At 37.6% G+C, this 16,622-nt stretch overlaps 1 protein-coding gene across 1 annotated transcript; it reads left to right on the top strand.

The window, feature by feature from the left end:
- The first annotated feature begins 5,274 nt into the window (after positions 1-5,274).
- Positions 5,275-7,003, top strand: LOC128548103 (uncharacterized). The gene is made up of 2 exons (XM_053522494.1): positions 5,275-5,724; positions 6,638-7,003. Exons 1-2 carry the CDS (start codon positions 5,275-5,277, stop codon positions 7,001-7,003), a joined length of 816 nt encoding a protein of 271 aa, XP_053378469.1.
- The last annotated feature ends 9,619 nt before the right edge of the window (positions 7,004-16,622 follow it).

Raw genomic sequence — 16,622 nt, 5'->3', positions numbered from 1 at the left:
TCATAATAAAGTTAACAATACTAACGTAATATTATAATTAACATTTCCCTGGAGGATCAGAGAACCATACAGGAGCCGACCAGCAGCAATGTAAATATAAGTTTAGATAAAAATACGGATATCACACAGACTTTACCAGAACATTTGATTAGAACTATTAAATCAGATTAACATTTAACTAATATTACTAACCTTACTAAATTTTAGCTATTATAATTTAAATATATTTATTCATTAAACATATAGCTTATTTATTTCTCCCTTTATTAAATTCCGCTCGACCCTCAGTAAGTATACGGAAATTGTCGTCTGCCGTCGTAGCCGAACGGACGTTAGGAACAGGACCGAGTATCAGTCGTTTTTCCCGTACAATGGTGTCAGAAGTGCAGATGTTGATATATTTTTAACATCACGGACCATCCTGTTCAGCAGACGGATTTTCAACCAACTCGGAAATATCTGCTCTACGGCCGCTTTCAACGGATCCGTAGCACGGAAAATATCTTTGTTGGAGATACAAGGTTGGGTGCTTATACTGTACAGCGGAATTGTAGGCTGCAGCGGACATTACGGATCCGTACGTCAGTTTTGTCCGTAGTCGGGTAACGAATTACGGCCGTTGCGCAGGTCGAAAGTTCCCGTAAAACCCGTAGCAGACGAAATACGGATATTTTGTACGGATTTACACACAACGGAAATCATCCGCAGGCGAATTTTTTCTGCCGATTGGAACGGATCCGTACAAACGGAATTTTATTTGAAAAGTAGTATACGGCCCGTTTAGCTGTATTGCTGGATCCGCACGACGGAAATTTTTAGCTGAACTTTATAAGACAATAAAATAAAATTAAGCATCTGAGTACTGCGACACTTTCACATATTCTGTCTAGATACAGGGCGTTATTATATAAAGATTTTTAAGCGTTCCTGTTGTTTTAAGGACGGATCCGTACAAAGGTTTTTTTTTTTTTTGTGCGTGTGCAGATTGATTACATTGATTGTTATTGAACTGGGAGAAAAGTAAGTAAGCTGACTATACCATACTGAATTTAATGCAGTGACATAGTGTATTTCATAAAAAAAAAATAATAATAATAATTCTGTTTTATATTTGATTTCCAGGGAAATCAGGGCATTAGAATCGGACATCATTTACCTCCTTTTCTTTCACTTTTACAGAAAAGCTCATTTACCATCCTTGTATTTATATAGTTGATAATATGGCCGAAGACCATGAGTCGTCCGATTCGGAGGTTGAGTTTAACATCAACAACAATGCAGGAGACGAGGAGGATTTCCGAGGGGAACTTGGTGATCACAATTACAGGGCACATGAAGGCAGACAGGGACGTAATCGCCCACCTCAGATTAAACCAGACTCTTTCACTGGAGAAGAAGATTGGGACCAGTACTTTGCATACTTTGAAGATTGTGCAGAACTTACTCAGTGGTCCGAAAGGAGAAATTATTGTACCTTGCTACGTCATTGAAACAACAAGCCAGACTATTTATAGCTCTTTACCTGTACAAGAGAAGCGTTCTTACAGAGCTCTGGTATCCAAGCTTGAACAAAGGTTTGGCAACAGACGGCAACAGACTAGGTGGTTGTCGAAATGCAATACTAGGACTAGGGGAAACATGAGTCTATAGCTGTATTCGGAGATGAGCTTCGCCTGCTGGCGTGTAAGGCTTATGCTAATTTGGATCCTGAGGCACAGGAGATGTTAGCTCTTCAACACTTTTGCAAGAATGTTTCAGCTGACTTGAGATGCAGACTGATGGACCGGGACTGCAAGACAATCAGTGAAGCAGTAGAAGTAGTTGAGCGCTATGAAGATGTGCTAGGACATGTGAATACAGGTGACTTTGTAGGGCCCTCAAGAGTTCGAGGGATATCAAGCACAACTGGGAAAGAATCAAATTTTTCCAAGGGTCTAAACATTGACGTTGAAGATATTAAAGGTGCTATTAAACGAATAGAGGGAAGACTTGACAAGATAGAGTCAAGTGCTAGTAGTAGAAGGAGGAACACAGACAGGACATGCTTTTCATGTGGAGCAAGTGATCACTTTTACAAGAATTGTCCAAACAGGGGCAACCAAGGTACCAAGCCTCCTCGGAATCAGGGAAACTCCAATCTGTCATCTCGTTAGGTCGTGAGGTGACAGGCAATGAGAAAAATCGACCTAGGCATAGTAATACTTCACTTACTGGTGTAAATCATGATCCAAGAATTGGTCATGTCAGGGAACATATACGTTTAAATACAGGGGACAATGGCTTTATGAAAAAGGCTACATAGCAAACAACGACATAAGCTTCTTCTTGATACTGGGGCTACTTCTACACTTATATCAAAAGAAACATATGACAGATGTACAAGTATCAGCATATGCCATTAAATGATACAGATCTAAAGCATGCAGACTGTGGATGGAACAAGAATAAAGGTTTATGGAAAATTACATGTTCATCTCGTTCTTGAAATTACACAGTAGAAACAACTGTTATTGTTTGTGATATTTCATTGCAAGGGATTCTTGGCCAGGACTTCATTGCCGGAAACATCAGAACATGGAATTTTAGAAAGTCATGAGCTACATACTAAGAGTGGAAATATAATAAAGTGTTACACAGGCAACAGTACAAACAGCATTTGTAGAGTGTTGGCTTGAAGAAACGAGAAAAATTCCTTCAAAAAGTTGTGTAATGGTACCTGTTCAGATACTTAACGCAGAGTCAATGTTGGGCCTAACCTATGTGGATAACACAGACAGTGAAACGACGGAAAGATGAGAATTTTGAAAGGAATTTTTGATCCACAATGAGCAGCAGCCATGTTTAGGTGTCATGAACTTAACAGATGAAGAAATAGTAATAGAACATACACAGGAATTAGGTCAGTGCCATGCAATATATGAGATTAGTAATGAATCAGAACAGCGGTGTGCAGCAACATCTGAGAAATCTTACACACCAGACAACACACTACCAGCGCATTGCAGGAAATGTTTGATAGGAGCACTATTCATTTAGATGATGAAGATAAGAAAAAGTTTGCAAGATTGTTACTTAACTACCAAGAAGTTTTTGCTAGTTCTATCGGAAGACCTTGGATGTACTGATAGGGTTAAACACACTATAAACACGGGGAATGCGAATCCTATCCGTCAGCCAACTAGAAACAGCCTTATGGGAAGAGAGATGTAGAAAGAGAAGAGATTGATAGGATGTTAGATAAAGGAGTTATAGAGCCATCTAACAGCCCCTGGTCATCACCTATAGTACTGGTCGCAAAGAAGGATGGATCTACAAGATTTTGCGTTGACTATCGACGTCTTAATGACGTCACGGTTCATGATGCATACCCTATTCCGCGTGTTGATGACTGTCAAAGATGCATTATCTGGGCGAAATGGTTTAGCTGCATGGACCTATGTTCAGGATTTTGGCAAATAGAACTCGATGAAAAGACAAGGAGAAAACAGCCTTTTCAACTACAATGGTTTGTTTCAGTTCCGAGTTATGCCTTTCGGTCTTGTCAACGCACCTTCGACCTTCCAAAGACTAATGGAAGATGTATTAAGAGGCTTACAATGGATAGAATCACTGCTATACATGGATGACATTATTACACCAGGAGAGTCAGTTGACCAATGTCTGGAACGTCTGGAAAATGTTTTCAAGCGTCTGAGACAGGCACACTTAAAACTTAAGCCGTCAAAATGTACATTCTTCAGAAGACAGCTAAATTTTTGGGCCTACAGTTAGTGAAAGTGGTATAGAAACAGACCCATCAAAAGTTCTTGCTGTGCGTGAATGGCCAACCCCAGTTACATGTAAGCAGGTGCGAAGTTTCCTCGGTCTAGCCTCGTATTACAGACGGTTTGTGCAGGGTTTTCGGATATCGCTAGACCATTGCATAAGCTATGTGAAAAGAACATCCGTTTCAAATGGACAGAAGAGTGCCAGAAATCATTCGAAAAACTGAAAGAAACTTTGACGTCAGCACCAATACTTGCCTATCCGAAACTTGGTTCAAAATTCATTCTTGATACGGACGCCTCAGACGCTGCTGTTGGGGCTGTGCTTTCACAATTCAAGATGGTGTTGAAAGAGTAATTGCTTACATGAGCAAATCAATGAACTCACATGAACGGCGTATTGTATAACTAGAAAAGAATTACTGGGAGTAATTATAGCACTGAAACACTTCCATAGTTACCTTTATGGCCAAGAAATAGTCCTTAGAACAGATAATTCAGCAGTAAGCTGGATGAGAAAACTTAAAGTACCAACAGGCCAAGTAGCTCGCTGGCTACAAGAACTAAATACATAACAACATAACTGTTATTCACCGGGGTGGAAAAAGCCATGGAATGCAGATGCCCTGTCGCGTATGCCATGCAAGGCATGTAAACGTCAACAAGAGCTCCAAGACGAATTTGAAAATAATAATCACGACGGACAAAATAGCAAGGATGAAAACAACACTGAAATACGAGTTGTCACTAGAAGTGGTACAAGAGATCAGGATTCAGAGTTAACCAGCAATCAGTATCTTCTCAATGGCTGGGATCCAGTGGAAATATCAACAGATCAAATGAAAGATGCAAACATAGGGATGTTAAAGTTGTTACTCCAGGAAGGGAACCAGCGGCCGCATTGGGTACAGGTATCAGCTGCTACGTCTGAATTGAAAACTCTGTGGAGGCAATGGGATCGTCTTGTGATCAAAGGTATCTCCTGTTCCGAAAATTACAACTGATGATGGAGATCAAAAATATCAGTTAGTAACGCCAAAAGTAAGTCCGCCCAGAGGTCTTGAAATACCAAACATGATATCCCAACTAGTGGTCATCTTGGGGTCGATAAAACACTTAACAGAATCAGACAGTCGTTCTATTGGCCAGGTATGGCAGAGGACGTCAAGAAGTTTATTAGAGAATGTGACAACTGTACTGTCCGAAAGTTATCAAGGGAGTCAAACAAGGCGCCATTAGGACAGTATATTGTTGGAGAACCAATGGAGCGGATAGCAATGGACATTTTAGGCCCACTTCCGGTTACAAAGTCTGGCAACAGATACATCTGGTAATAGCAGATTGGTTCACTAAATGGACAGAATGTGTCCCTATTCCAAATATGAAGCAAAAACGGTTGCCAGTGCCTTACTAGATAACTTTATATGTAGGTTTGGGGCACCTCTAAAAAATATACACCGACCAAGGCAGATGTTTTGAATCCAAGTTAAAAGGGAACCTGTGCGACCTGATGGGCATTGAAAAGACGCATGCAACATCGATGAGACCGCAGGCAAATGGATTGGTAGAGAGATTCAACAGGACACTTATATTTATGTTGAAAGCTTACTGCAAGACAAACCAAGACAAATGGGACATCTATCTTCAGCAAGTTATGATGGCCTACCGTTCTTCAATTCATAGCAGCACTAAACTGACTCCAATTAAAATGGTGTTTGGCCGTGAGGTTGTACTACCAATGCAAGCGGTGATAGGTCGCCCAGTAGAGGATGAACATAGTTCGGGTAATGATGATTATGTTATTGATTTACAGGATAAATTGCATAAATGTCACGAGATAGCACGTGATAATCTCATGCCGCATCTGCTTACCAGAAAAAGTATTATGACAGTAACTGCAAAAGAAAGCTGTATCAACCCGGACAACTTGCCTGGTTACATGATCCATCTCGAAAAGTTGGTATAAGCTCAAAATTAGTCAAAAAAATGGAAGGACCATACTTGGTACGAAAGTGATAGATGACCTGGTCTGTCTGATAAAGCGGACGCAGAGAGATAAACCTAAGGCTTACCATGTAGATCGGCTATATCCTTATAAAGGGAATAAAATACCCAACTGGGTGGTAAAAGAAACGAGACCCAAGCAGTAAAATGCAGTTGTCTTTATTTATGAAGCACATGTACATTTATATAATTGCAGAACAATTGTATCTTTAAGACTAAATAAATAAATAAATAAATAATGTATAAATAAACTATGTAAAAAGAATTGTGAATATACATAATAAAAATGTGTATAAAACAGTTGTATAAATAAACTTCATGGAAAAAAACACGAAGTGCATGCATGTGCATAAACGTAATAAGTATGTGTATGAAACAGTTGTATAAATAAACAGTGAAAGTTTCAACAAGTATTGCACTTTTTGTTAGATTCATTCCGGAACGTCGCGAACGGCAGACACGATAATAGAACGGATCGTGAATTCATTTTTTTTTACATAACGGCATCAATGTACACTTACTAAGAAGCCTATGATAACTGATGTCTGACCTTTAATTTACGGTATGCCATAAATTTATATATTTCAGGGAGAAATGTCAGCTTTGTGAGGCAATGTTTCCAACCCAGGCTTTGCTACACTCGCATCTTATATCTTCTGCTCACAGGAGGTTGACAGTTTTATGCCCATGGTGTGTAGGGAGAGAAAAGACATTTACAAGAATTCATGACTTAGAGGTCCATGTCAGACCACACATACATCTGTAGTTGTCACAAAGGAAAAAATTTACAAGGGCCAATGGATTCTACCTTGCAAAGCATCCAAAGGATTACGCGAGGATTGTGGACAAAATAGGGCCTTATAATTCAGATGTTGCACGTGAGGCGAGAAACGCGGTTAGGACATGGGCTGAGAGCTTTGATGATAGTCAAGTTAGAGCTGATAAGTGGAATACAGGATGGGAAAACTGGAGTAGAAATAGCTAGCAGTAAGGCTAAACCTAGTAAGAGTAGGAGTATTTCAAGGGAAAAATCCACAGGTGCAGATAGCCGAAGAGTTGTGGAGATACATGACAGGGATGATAATAGAAGAAGCAGAGACTTTGATAATGCTGAAAAGAGAGATGGGAGAAATGAAAGTCGGAAGTTTGATACTGAGAAGGGAGAGATGAAGATCTGCGGAATGATAGTGAGCGCCGAGGGACAGATACCGGGAGAGATAGAGACCGAGAGATGAACATTAACAGAGACAGAGTGACGACTACCAATAAGAAAGAGACAGAGGGACAGATACTAGTAGAGATAGAGATAGGGAGACGAACACGGAGAGAGATAGAGAGACAGACACCAGTAAAGAAAAACACAGGGAGATGAACACCAAAGGAAAGAGACAGACTGACGAAGGAACCCACAAGAAAGAGAAAGAGATGCAGATACAATTAGAGACAGAGATAGGAGATGAACACCGACAAAGATAGAGTGACGAATACCCAACAGAGAAAGAGATAGAGTGACGAATACCCACAAGGAAAGAGATAGAGAGAATGAAAGCCATAAAGATAAGGAAGCAGCAAGCAGTAGAAGCAGAGAGACAGATACCAGTAGAGATAAAGGGGCAGATAGCAGTACGGGCAAAGAGGCCAATACAGATGGAGATAAAGTGAAGAATACACGTAGAGAAAGACTTAGTGAGATAAATACATATACAGACAGAGACAAAGCTAAAAATACCAATAATAACAGAAAGACTGATACACATACGGAGAGAGAGCGAGAGACGAATACCAGTAGGGACAGGACTGGCGATAAGGAGGGGGAGAATAGTAAGAAAAGAGATCGAAGTAATGCAGAAGAGCAAAGGAAAAGCAAACAGAGAAAGATTGACGAGGGGTTTGAGAACTATGTCGATAACATAGAATTAGGAGAGGAGGCTGCAGTGCCATCATTTTCTAGCAGCGGAGGATCCTCGCCAACATCATCATCCTCGTCATCATGCTCCAACTCAACAACTATCTCCCAGCCAGGATTTGATAATGGCCTTAAAGCTAGAGCCCAGCGCATCTGATGAAGGGGTTTATGCCTGTATGCCCACCAGCCAGGAGGGACTGGACAACTGTCGAAGAATTCAGTTTAGAGTCGATGGGATCAAAGTAAATTGGCCTCCTGAAAATTGGAATAGAATGACCCCGGACCAGAAACTTATGTCACATGAATTTATTTCTATGTTCCTGGAGAAGACACTGGGAAATGGATTTCCGTTGCTCTCTAGGAGAGCACTGCTTGACAAGTATAATTTCATGGCTTTGGAAGGAGAGGGAAGACCACAAGAGGAGGCAGATTCTGGTGACAAGACCGATGCAAAGATTAGATACTATAATTATAGTTACATAAAGTGTGTCGCCAGGGGTGAAGTTCAGGACACAAGGATGTCCAGGAGTTTAGTAAATAGCATAGAGGGGGCCTGTAGATGGGCTGACACTGATCACATAACAGAAAAATTAGATGCTTCAGGTGTTAAACTGAAAATATAAGTAGTAAAGTGTAGCTGTGCCTAGGTCGGTTTTGTTCGTTAATTAAAAGACTTCAGACAATGTTTTCTTAAACTGTTTCACAGTAAAATACATATTTGTCTTGCTATATCTATATTTGTCATGTAAAATGTTATTACAAGTTCACATATGTTATAAATGCATTATTTTCAATTTTATGCCTATGAGGTTAATCCAGGAGGATTAAATAATAAAGGAGGGGGAAGTGTAATATGAGGTACTCTTGTGACAACTAATTTGTCAAGATATAAGCTAATCATTCATACATGTATATTATTCAACATTTTATCATTCAAAAACGTATAGACGTTCATTGTTTCATACGAGAACCTCATTATTGCAGCTTCTTCCGGGTCGTGAAAATGTATGACATTTCACCAAAACGAAAGTTGTTTTATGTATAACTGAACTTTCTAAACTATATGTCAATGACAAACGAATGAATGCATCGATTGCTTACCTAAATAAGATGCAGAATATTCAGTTATTCAGAAATCTCACAAGTATTTACTTTGAAAAACTGACACATTTTGTTTGTCTGTCGGCGCCACATTCACTTGTAAACATTGTCGTCATATTTCCTGTTATTGGTAAAAACTCTACCATACTGTATCGCCAATCATTTATAGTTTATATTGTGACTTATAAATGGTAGCAGTCCTTTTTACCCAGCGTAAGATTAAGAACATTATAGTAAGCCCAAGGGAAGACTATTTCTTGCTCATCTGGAGTGGCGGATAGTTACACAGAAAGGGAAATTCCGCAGAGTTTCTGATTGGTTGAAAATAGCCATTTCGGTGAATCCGGTATTCTGATTGGATGGACGGTTAAATTACCGCTTTCAGCCTTGGAATCGAAGTATTATGGCGCGGAACATATAAAACTGCATGCGCACCCGAACGCCAGCTTTTCACTTTCTATTTTCGGCCAGGACCACCCAAAATTACAGTCATCAAATTTCTTTAATAAATCATTATAAAGTTAACAATACTAACGTAATATTATAATTAACATTTCCCTGGAGGATCAGAGAACCATACAGGAGCCGACCAGCAGCAATGTAAATATAAGTTTAGATAAAATACGGATATCACACAGACTTTACCAGAACATTTGATTAGAACTATTAAATCAGATTAACATTTAAACTAATATTACTAACCTTACTAAATTTTAGCTATTATAATTAAATATATTTATTCATTAAACATATAGCTTATTTATTTCTCCCTTTATTAAATTCCGCTCGACCCTCAGTAAGTATACGGAAATTGTCGTCTGCCGTCGTAGCCGAACGGACGTTAGGAACAGGACCGAGTATCAGTCGTTTTTCCCGTTACAACAGTTTAACCGCTGCAGAAAGGACAATCCAATTTGGCCAATGAGACACATACATACATTGAACAGCATTACATCCCGCTTCCTATTTTTACATGCCAGTAGGCATTCGTTAACCATTTTGTAACTAGCTTGCGGCTCACCATCCCACCTTGTGAAATAGCTCAAACCTTCGATCTCCCGATTGAAGGGCAGGTGCCTTATCCATAAGGCTACATCAGCTCGTCTTATTTAAACATGGTCTCTGTGTAATACAATGTGATCTCATTTATCATGATGTGTTGCGTCAAGGCAATCACTGACACTCATCAAATACTTGTGCTAGATCCGGAAACCTGTTATTCTTCATCTCGTTCAAATGTCATTTGTCAAAAAATACTATGTATTGATACAGAAATTCAATCTATTCGGGAACTTGTGACGTAATATCATGATGCGGAGGCATTAAATCTTTTGAATGCGATACATAACATGTGTTATACAGAAATGCTGTTGATACATCAGTATAATATAGCATCGATTTCAAGATAAATACGTTCAAACAACTTTAAATTCAAACAAGGCGCAGAATTTATCATCTCGCAGTAATGCTGAGAAAGATGATACCCCGGAAACAGAGAAAGAGAAAATGTAGAATGATACAGGCATGTCCAGGAGGCTAGCTTGCCCTGTTCTTTAATGTTCCAGATGTTAGGAAGTCGTTAGGGGTTACAAGCAGTACAATATAAATAAGAAATATTATGACAAGCATTTCCAGGCCGTGCATTGACCCGTTATCCTCTAGATTAATATTCGCTATAATCTTCCAGTGGCTAAACCGCCAGCTTAGAAACAATCAAATAGACGAATAGTTTATATTTGTTCTAGAATTGCATAATGTGATCATAGATCATAATCTGTTCAGATCATTGAGAAAGCAAAAGGTACTTCGGCTTTTTTCGTTGATTAGAAGGTACATGTACTTATGTAAGATCTCATCGTATGACTGAATAATTAAGATATCGAAAAGAATTTTGCACACTGTTAATTGATCATAGTACAACAAACAACAATAATAACAATCATTATATTAAAGATCAGCTTCAGTACCAGTCCTCAACACAAGCAAAAACAGAACAAAGTATAAATTCAAAAGTCACAAAATGATCACTACAATACTATGGATTTCCGTCCTGTGGAGTACACCTGGAACGCGAGGAAGTGATGTAGTTAATGTCTAATATACACCTGGGGAATGACATTCCATGTCCGAACCAACGCATTTTCGAATCTTTCTTGGCGACCAATACGTCCAAAATTGAATTCTTATTGGAACAAGGGGCCTCCGTGGCCGAGTGGTTAAGGTCGCCGACTTCAAACCACTTGCCTCTCATCGATGCGGATTCGAGCCTCACTCGGGGCGTTGAATTCTTCATGTGAGGAAGCCATCCAGCTGGCTTACGGAAGGTCGGTGGTTCTACCCAGGTGCCCGCTCGTGATGAAATAATGCACGGAGGGACACCTGGGGTCTTCCTCCACCATCAAAGCTGGAAAGTCGCCATATGACCTATAATTGTGTCGGGGCGACGTAAAACCCAACAAAATAAATAAATAAATATTGTGACATTGAGAACACCATGACAACAAGATGTTTCTGCCCAGGAAACGTATTGTGCTTGTTGCTGAGTGGCAGGGAGCGCATTTATGCCCCTCCTGAATGTAGCTAATGCAACCAGTGTGAGAGTGTCATTCTGTGTGTTCAACGTACCTTGAACAAAAAACCGCTTGGGTTTTCGTATGAAGTGAAACTGCTGCCCATATCACAGCAGATCCTTTCTGAAACTGATCTCGTTCATTAATAACACATTGACCGAGTCTGCTATATAGTAGCAAAGATGGCATTCATGTGAGACCTTATACGGCCGCCTACACCGTGACACTTGCTCCAGTATGCGTAGTCGCACTGTATGCGATTGTAAGGGACAGTTACGAACCTTATCTATTCTTTTTACAGTAGCAAATGCTTGACGGAATGTTAAGCTCTGTGGATACATTGAATAACACCCATCCTGGCTACTGGGTGTTATTCATCTACGAATGTGTCCCGGTAGGTCCGCAGAACTACCTGTTTATGCAAACTTGGTCTTGAGGTTTGTAATAGTTTTGTCATCTCTTGAAAAAGAAAGGGCAACCTGGAAAAGATATTTCGATAATACTGACCTGATGATGGACTTAAATACGACATGGACACCATTTCAGTGACAGTTTACTTATTTTAAATCGCATGATTTATATTAACTTACTTATCTGTCTGTTGAAAACTCCACTTTTGAGTAGTTTTTAAACAGTACGTCTTTTGTCATCAGATTTTAAGAAACTGTCAAAACGTATCAATTTTATATTTTTCCACATAAAACATTATCAAACAATACATTTGTATAAGTTTGGTAGGTATGCACATAATAATATTTGACAAAAGATATAAAAAAGCAAGCAATGAAATAGCATCTCGGAACAGATATAGAAACTGGTTTACCGTCAACTTCATAGATGGTACAAAATTTATCATCATGTACAGTGACAGCAGACAAAAATTATAAAGTTAGTGCCTTGAATAAATATTTGCAACATAGAACTGAAAGTAATATTATTCCGTCATGCAAAGATGTAAAAGACAACACAAACATTACAGCAAACAGCCTTTAAGATAATTCCTACGCAAACAAAATACAGGTTGGGGTTTTATTTTTTCCTCATTTATCACACTTACTTGGTTTCTAGTGATCATAATCATTTATATTGCATTTTCCATATGATTATTGCTTACAGACAGACTCCAGCATTCTTTCTGCAAGACAGAGAGATATCGACATTCTCACACACATTAGAAATGTAATATGTAAAGTGAGCACTGTCTTCCATCAAGGAAGGATTTTTTAATTATTGACCTAAGATCCTAATGATTATGTTTTCAAATTGTAAACTTCTTTGAAGGTTAAATGAGAGGATGAATGTATAATTGTTATTAGCTTTCTTATCCCATAAGAAACACAGTTCATCTTACGTCGTTCATGATAGTCTATATCAGAGTGTAATTCCGAGGCTGAAATACCGAGAACTGACAAAACAGAAAAAAACAAGGTTTCCGATCAAATCGTCTGTTTGATATTAGTAAACATATTTATCTATGATACAAGGCCGATCAACATGTTTAGGTTCCATTACGTCATGGCTAGTGATATGAACTATCACTTTATCTTCGATTGGTATTTTATTGAACGTACATATAGATAAAACGTTCTTGAGATCAATCAAGACAGTTTTAAGATTGTTTAAAGGCGCCTTCCTGTAATCACAATAATACGAGAAATCAAAATTTTTAGAACTACAAATGTCAAACCATTTTGAACAGTCTGTTCAGCTGTCAACGTTACAGAATCAAAGGACGTTTAACATATTCAACAACAGGTCAAATGTTAATGAATTAAATTGTTTATTCCGTTTATCATTTCTAAAACAGGAAAAAATATATCACTCCCCATGCGTTTTTAAAAAAGGCAAAACTTATGTTTTTCCGTTACTGCTTCTTTTTATTGTGGGCCTACTTTGCAAATGCTTGGCTCTGAGGCTGTGTTTGTGGTGCTCTGTGCTTCCGAAGTTTATTAGTTAGAATATTAGAATATTTAAGATGTCTATATAGAGCTAGTATTCTGATTCCAACCCATACAAATAATATAAAGCATGGCGTTGAATAATTGTTTTTTTGTGACTAACGTGTTTATGGTACGTGTATATGTACATGCAAGACGCACTAGCATCAATTTTCAAAAAACGTAAGCTCGTCCGACGTACTGCAATTATCACGTGTTTGCAAAATGAAACTTACTAGATTCAAGCTCAATCAATAACTTCCATGAAACATTGTGACTTCACTTGGGGTTTAGAGTAAGCAAAATTCAAGCTAATCCTGACAAATTCGAAACTGTAATATTCCACAAGATTTGCAGTCTAAACATCCATTTTTTGATACTGCCAATAGCACTATCACTGGCAAAGAAACTGTTAAACTCCTTGATAAGGATATTACATATAACCGACGTTTTGAGATTCATAACGTTTACATTCGCAAGAAAGTCGATAATCAAATGAATATCCTTAATAATAGAGGACACAAACTTAACAAGTCAATCAAAGTAATCATTCTCTAACTGACTTTGTATGTTTGCCTAAAAATAGTAGTGCTAAATCGAAAACAATGTGGATTTTTAACCTAGTATCAAACACGGCCAAGTAACTAGCAGCGTAATTTTCGAGCCAAACATGTAATACGAGACCCTTACAAGCATGAGCTACAGCCACACGTATTAAGGACTTTCGTCTATTAATAAATTTAAAAGTTCACATGTAGGTATAACGTTATCATTCCTTGACTTCCGCAATATGTAATTTATACGTCTGTGAACATGTGATGTTTATAGAAAACATTCTTATTGGTGGTCTTAATCGATCAAATGCCCTCACTACATAATCTATACGCAGACAGCATTTTACTTTTACACAGATCACATTGTGAACAAATAATTAATTTAATAGTAATCAATGTTTTTATATCAAACCCAACAGACCTTTTGCAGCTTTAAACGCGTTATTCGTTTAAGGAATTAGATGTATTGCAGACACGATATAACTTTCCATTCTGTTAACAGAAATGTACATAAATACGGAAAGGAGAGTTCCAAAAACATACCTTTAAGATTTAGTCAGAAAGATGCCATGTGATGAAAAGTCTTTTCTAATAAAAAATGGGCTTATATCTTTGTATTAAGTTTCAATATAAAAAAAACAACTTTATTGTGAATCGAAGCACACCTACAAATATGCGACTTCTTTTCGGTGCAAATCTCTCGAAGATGATTCTACAGATCCTGTAGTTAAAAAATCTCATTCGATCATGGAATAGATAAAATCTTATATGGTCCGATTGAGGGATGCGCGAAACAGGCCAGCTTATCTAGCATTTTCTGGTATTGGATTTTTTATTTATGTTTTACCTGTTGCTGTTATCGCTGATATTGTTTTGTTGGATGATCAAGGTTTTTTCTCTGTTTTTCTTCTTTTTGCATGTATAGAATATTGCAGACTTATGCGTCTATTTAAGAATGTAAAATTAAAAAAATTAAAACCTGTAAAAATACATTTTTCTTTAGTTCATGTTGTGAACAACTAACGATTTAAATGATTTACATAACATTCACTGAGTGCTGTAAGCTTTGCACGTGAAGTATATTTATTACCCATCAATTCAGCTGCAACGTGTATATCTGTTTACAATTCTAGTGATAGGACGTGCTTGGTTGTAATTGTAATAATGTAAATGTCTAAAACCAAACTTTTATCAAAATTACAATATACGTATCTGAATTTTTATTTTATCTTGAGATGACAAATGTATCTGAATAAACTGATGTAAAATACGTTAATAAGTTTATTCAAATCTAATCTGAGTGAAAGTTTGATATCTAGAGATATTTTAATGACATCTTTGCCCTGTATTGTATCTCTTCTTTTAGCGGTTTTAGGCAATATAGTTTTAGGATAAATACAGAATGATAGTACGTTGTAAACATTCTTCAAGATAATTTTGAAGTATGCGAGTTCTGCTCGTTACTCTATTATAGTATTAACGATGTAATCCTTCGTCTCTCCTATTCCTGATTACATGATCATTATCCATGTTACAGGAAACATCACTGTCGAATAATCATTATTATGTATCATGAATTAGGCGATTTTAAATCCAAGAGATGTTTCATTATTTCCAAGTTTTATTTAGTTCTAGTTTATTTCACAAAATCTGAAATGTCTTTGTCAGAAAGTTTAAGTTATGTTCAATCAGCGGACGTCATTTAGAGACTCAGCAAAATTAATTAGAAATATGCCTAAAAACAGTGATTGCCGTTGACTAAAACCATTAGAGTTCAGATGCGAAGAATTTATATCAGTAGGGCACAACCCGAGCTTTAAAGTAATACGTATCTTGTGAGCATTAAACTCAGGTATGGTGATTTTTCAACTGAACTTTCCAAGGCCGTGAATACACTTGTGTTCTTTTATGCTTTGTCACTTTTTGTTTTACTATGGCTGTAAAATTATCATATTGTTGTGTAAATGTTGAACTGAGTTTCGTTTTGGGGAGAATGCGTTCATGGAACTTGACTATTCTTTTTAGATTTAGATCAATGCTTTTGCTCATTCATCTTATTCAAGTTATTTCTTCTTTAAATCAATATGCAATAGTAGAGTATGACAGTGAAAGAAGTTTTGGATGGAAATCTCCAGAAGGGTATCGGTTAACAGCCAACCGCACCTATTACCAGTGAGATGTTATGATTATTTTTACTCATGTTCAGATGCAGTCTGTAAGGGGAAATTAAATTTATAGGTACATGTATGTATAGCGTGTTGAGTTCAAAATCTGTAAGATATCATTTTTGACTGCCTTATGATTACAAAATGACAGCTATGTGAACATATATGTCTATATATAAAGACACTATAACTTATACCAAGCACTAAGGTATGTTAGTTGAAGGAACGCCTTAGAATGACACGATATTCCTTTTAAGTATGTAAATTATTATTATACCAGATTTATATAGCGCCCTTTTCATGATAAACACGTTCAAATGCGCTTTACATATAGCAAAGGCAGAGGGACAGAGTGAGATAAAGCCCCCAAAACTGACAGGGAACAGAGAGAGATACAGGCCTGTCCGGCTAACTTAGCCTAGCTCTTTGCAAATAGACAGTCTGGTTCTTTAACGTGCCCGTAGTATAGCACCGATATAAGCGAAGCCGTCTTTCCTGGGAAGAACCAGTAAATGTACATACAATCTGAGTTTTTAAATGGCATCTGCTGTTTACAAGAGAAACTTTATACGGGAGTGTAGCATTACCATAATATACTAGTAATTTACTTATTCATAAATC

This window comes from Mercenaria mercenaria, chromosome 14 (assembly GCF_021730395.1).
Source record: "Mercenaria mercenaria strain notata chromosome 14, MADL_Memer_1, whole genome shotgun sequence".
Lineage (NCBI taxonomy): Eukaryota > Metazoa > Mollusca > Bivalvia > Venerida > Veneridae > Mercenaria > Mercenaria mercenaria.
This window is presented reverse-complemented; position numbering and strand designations above follow the sequence as displayed.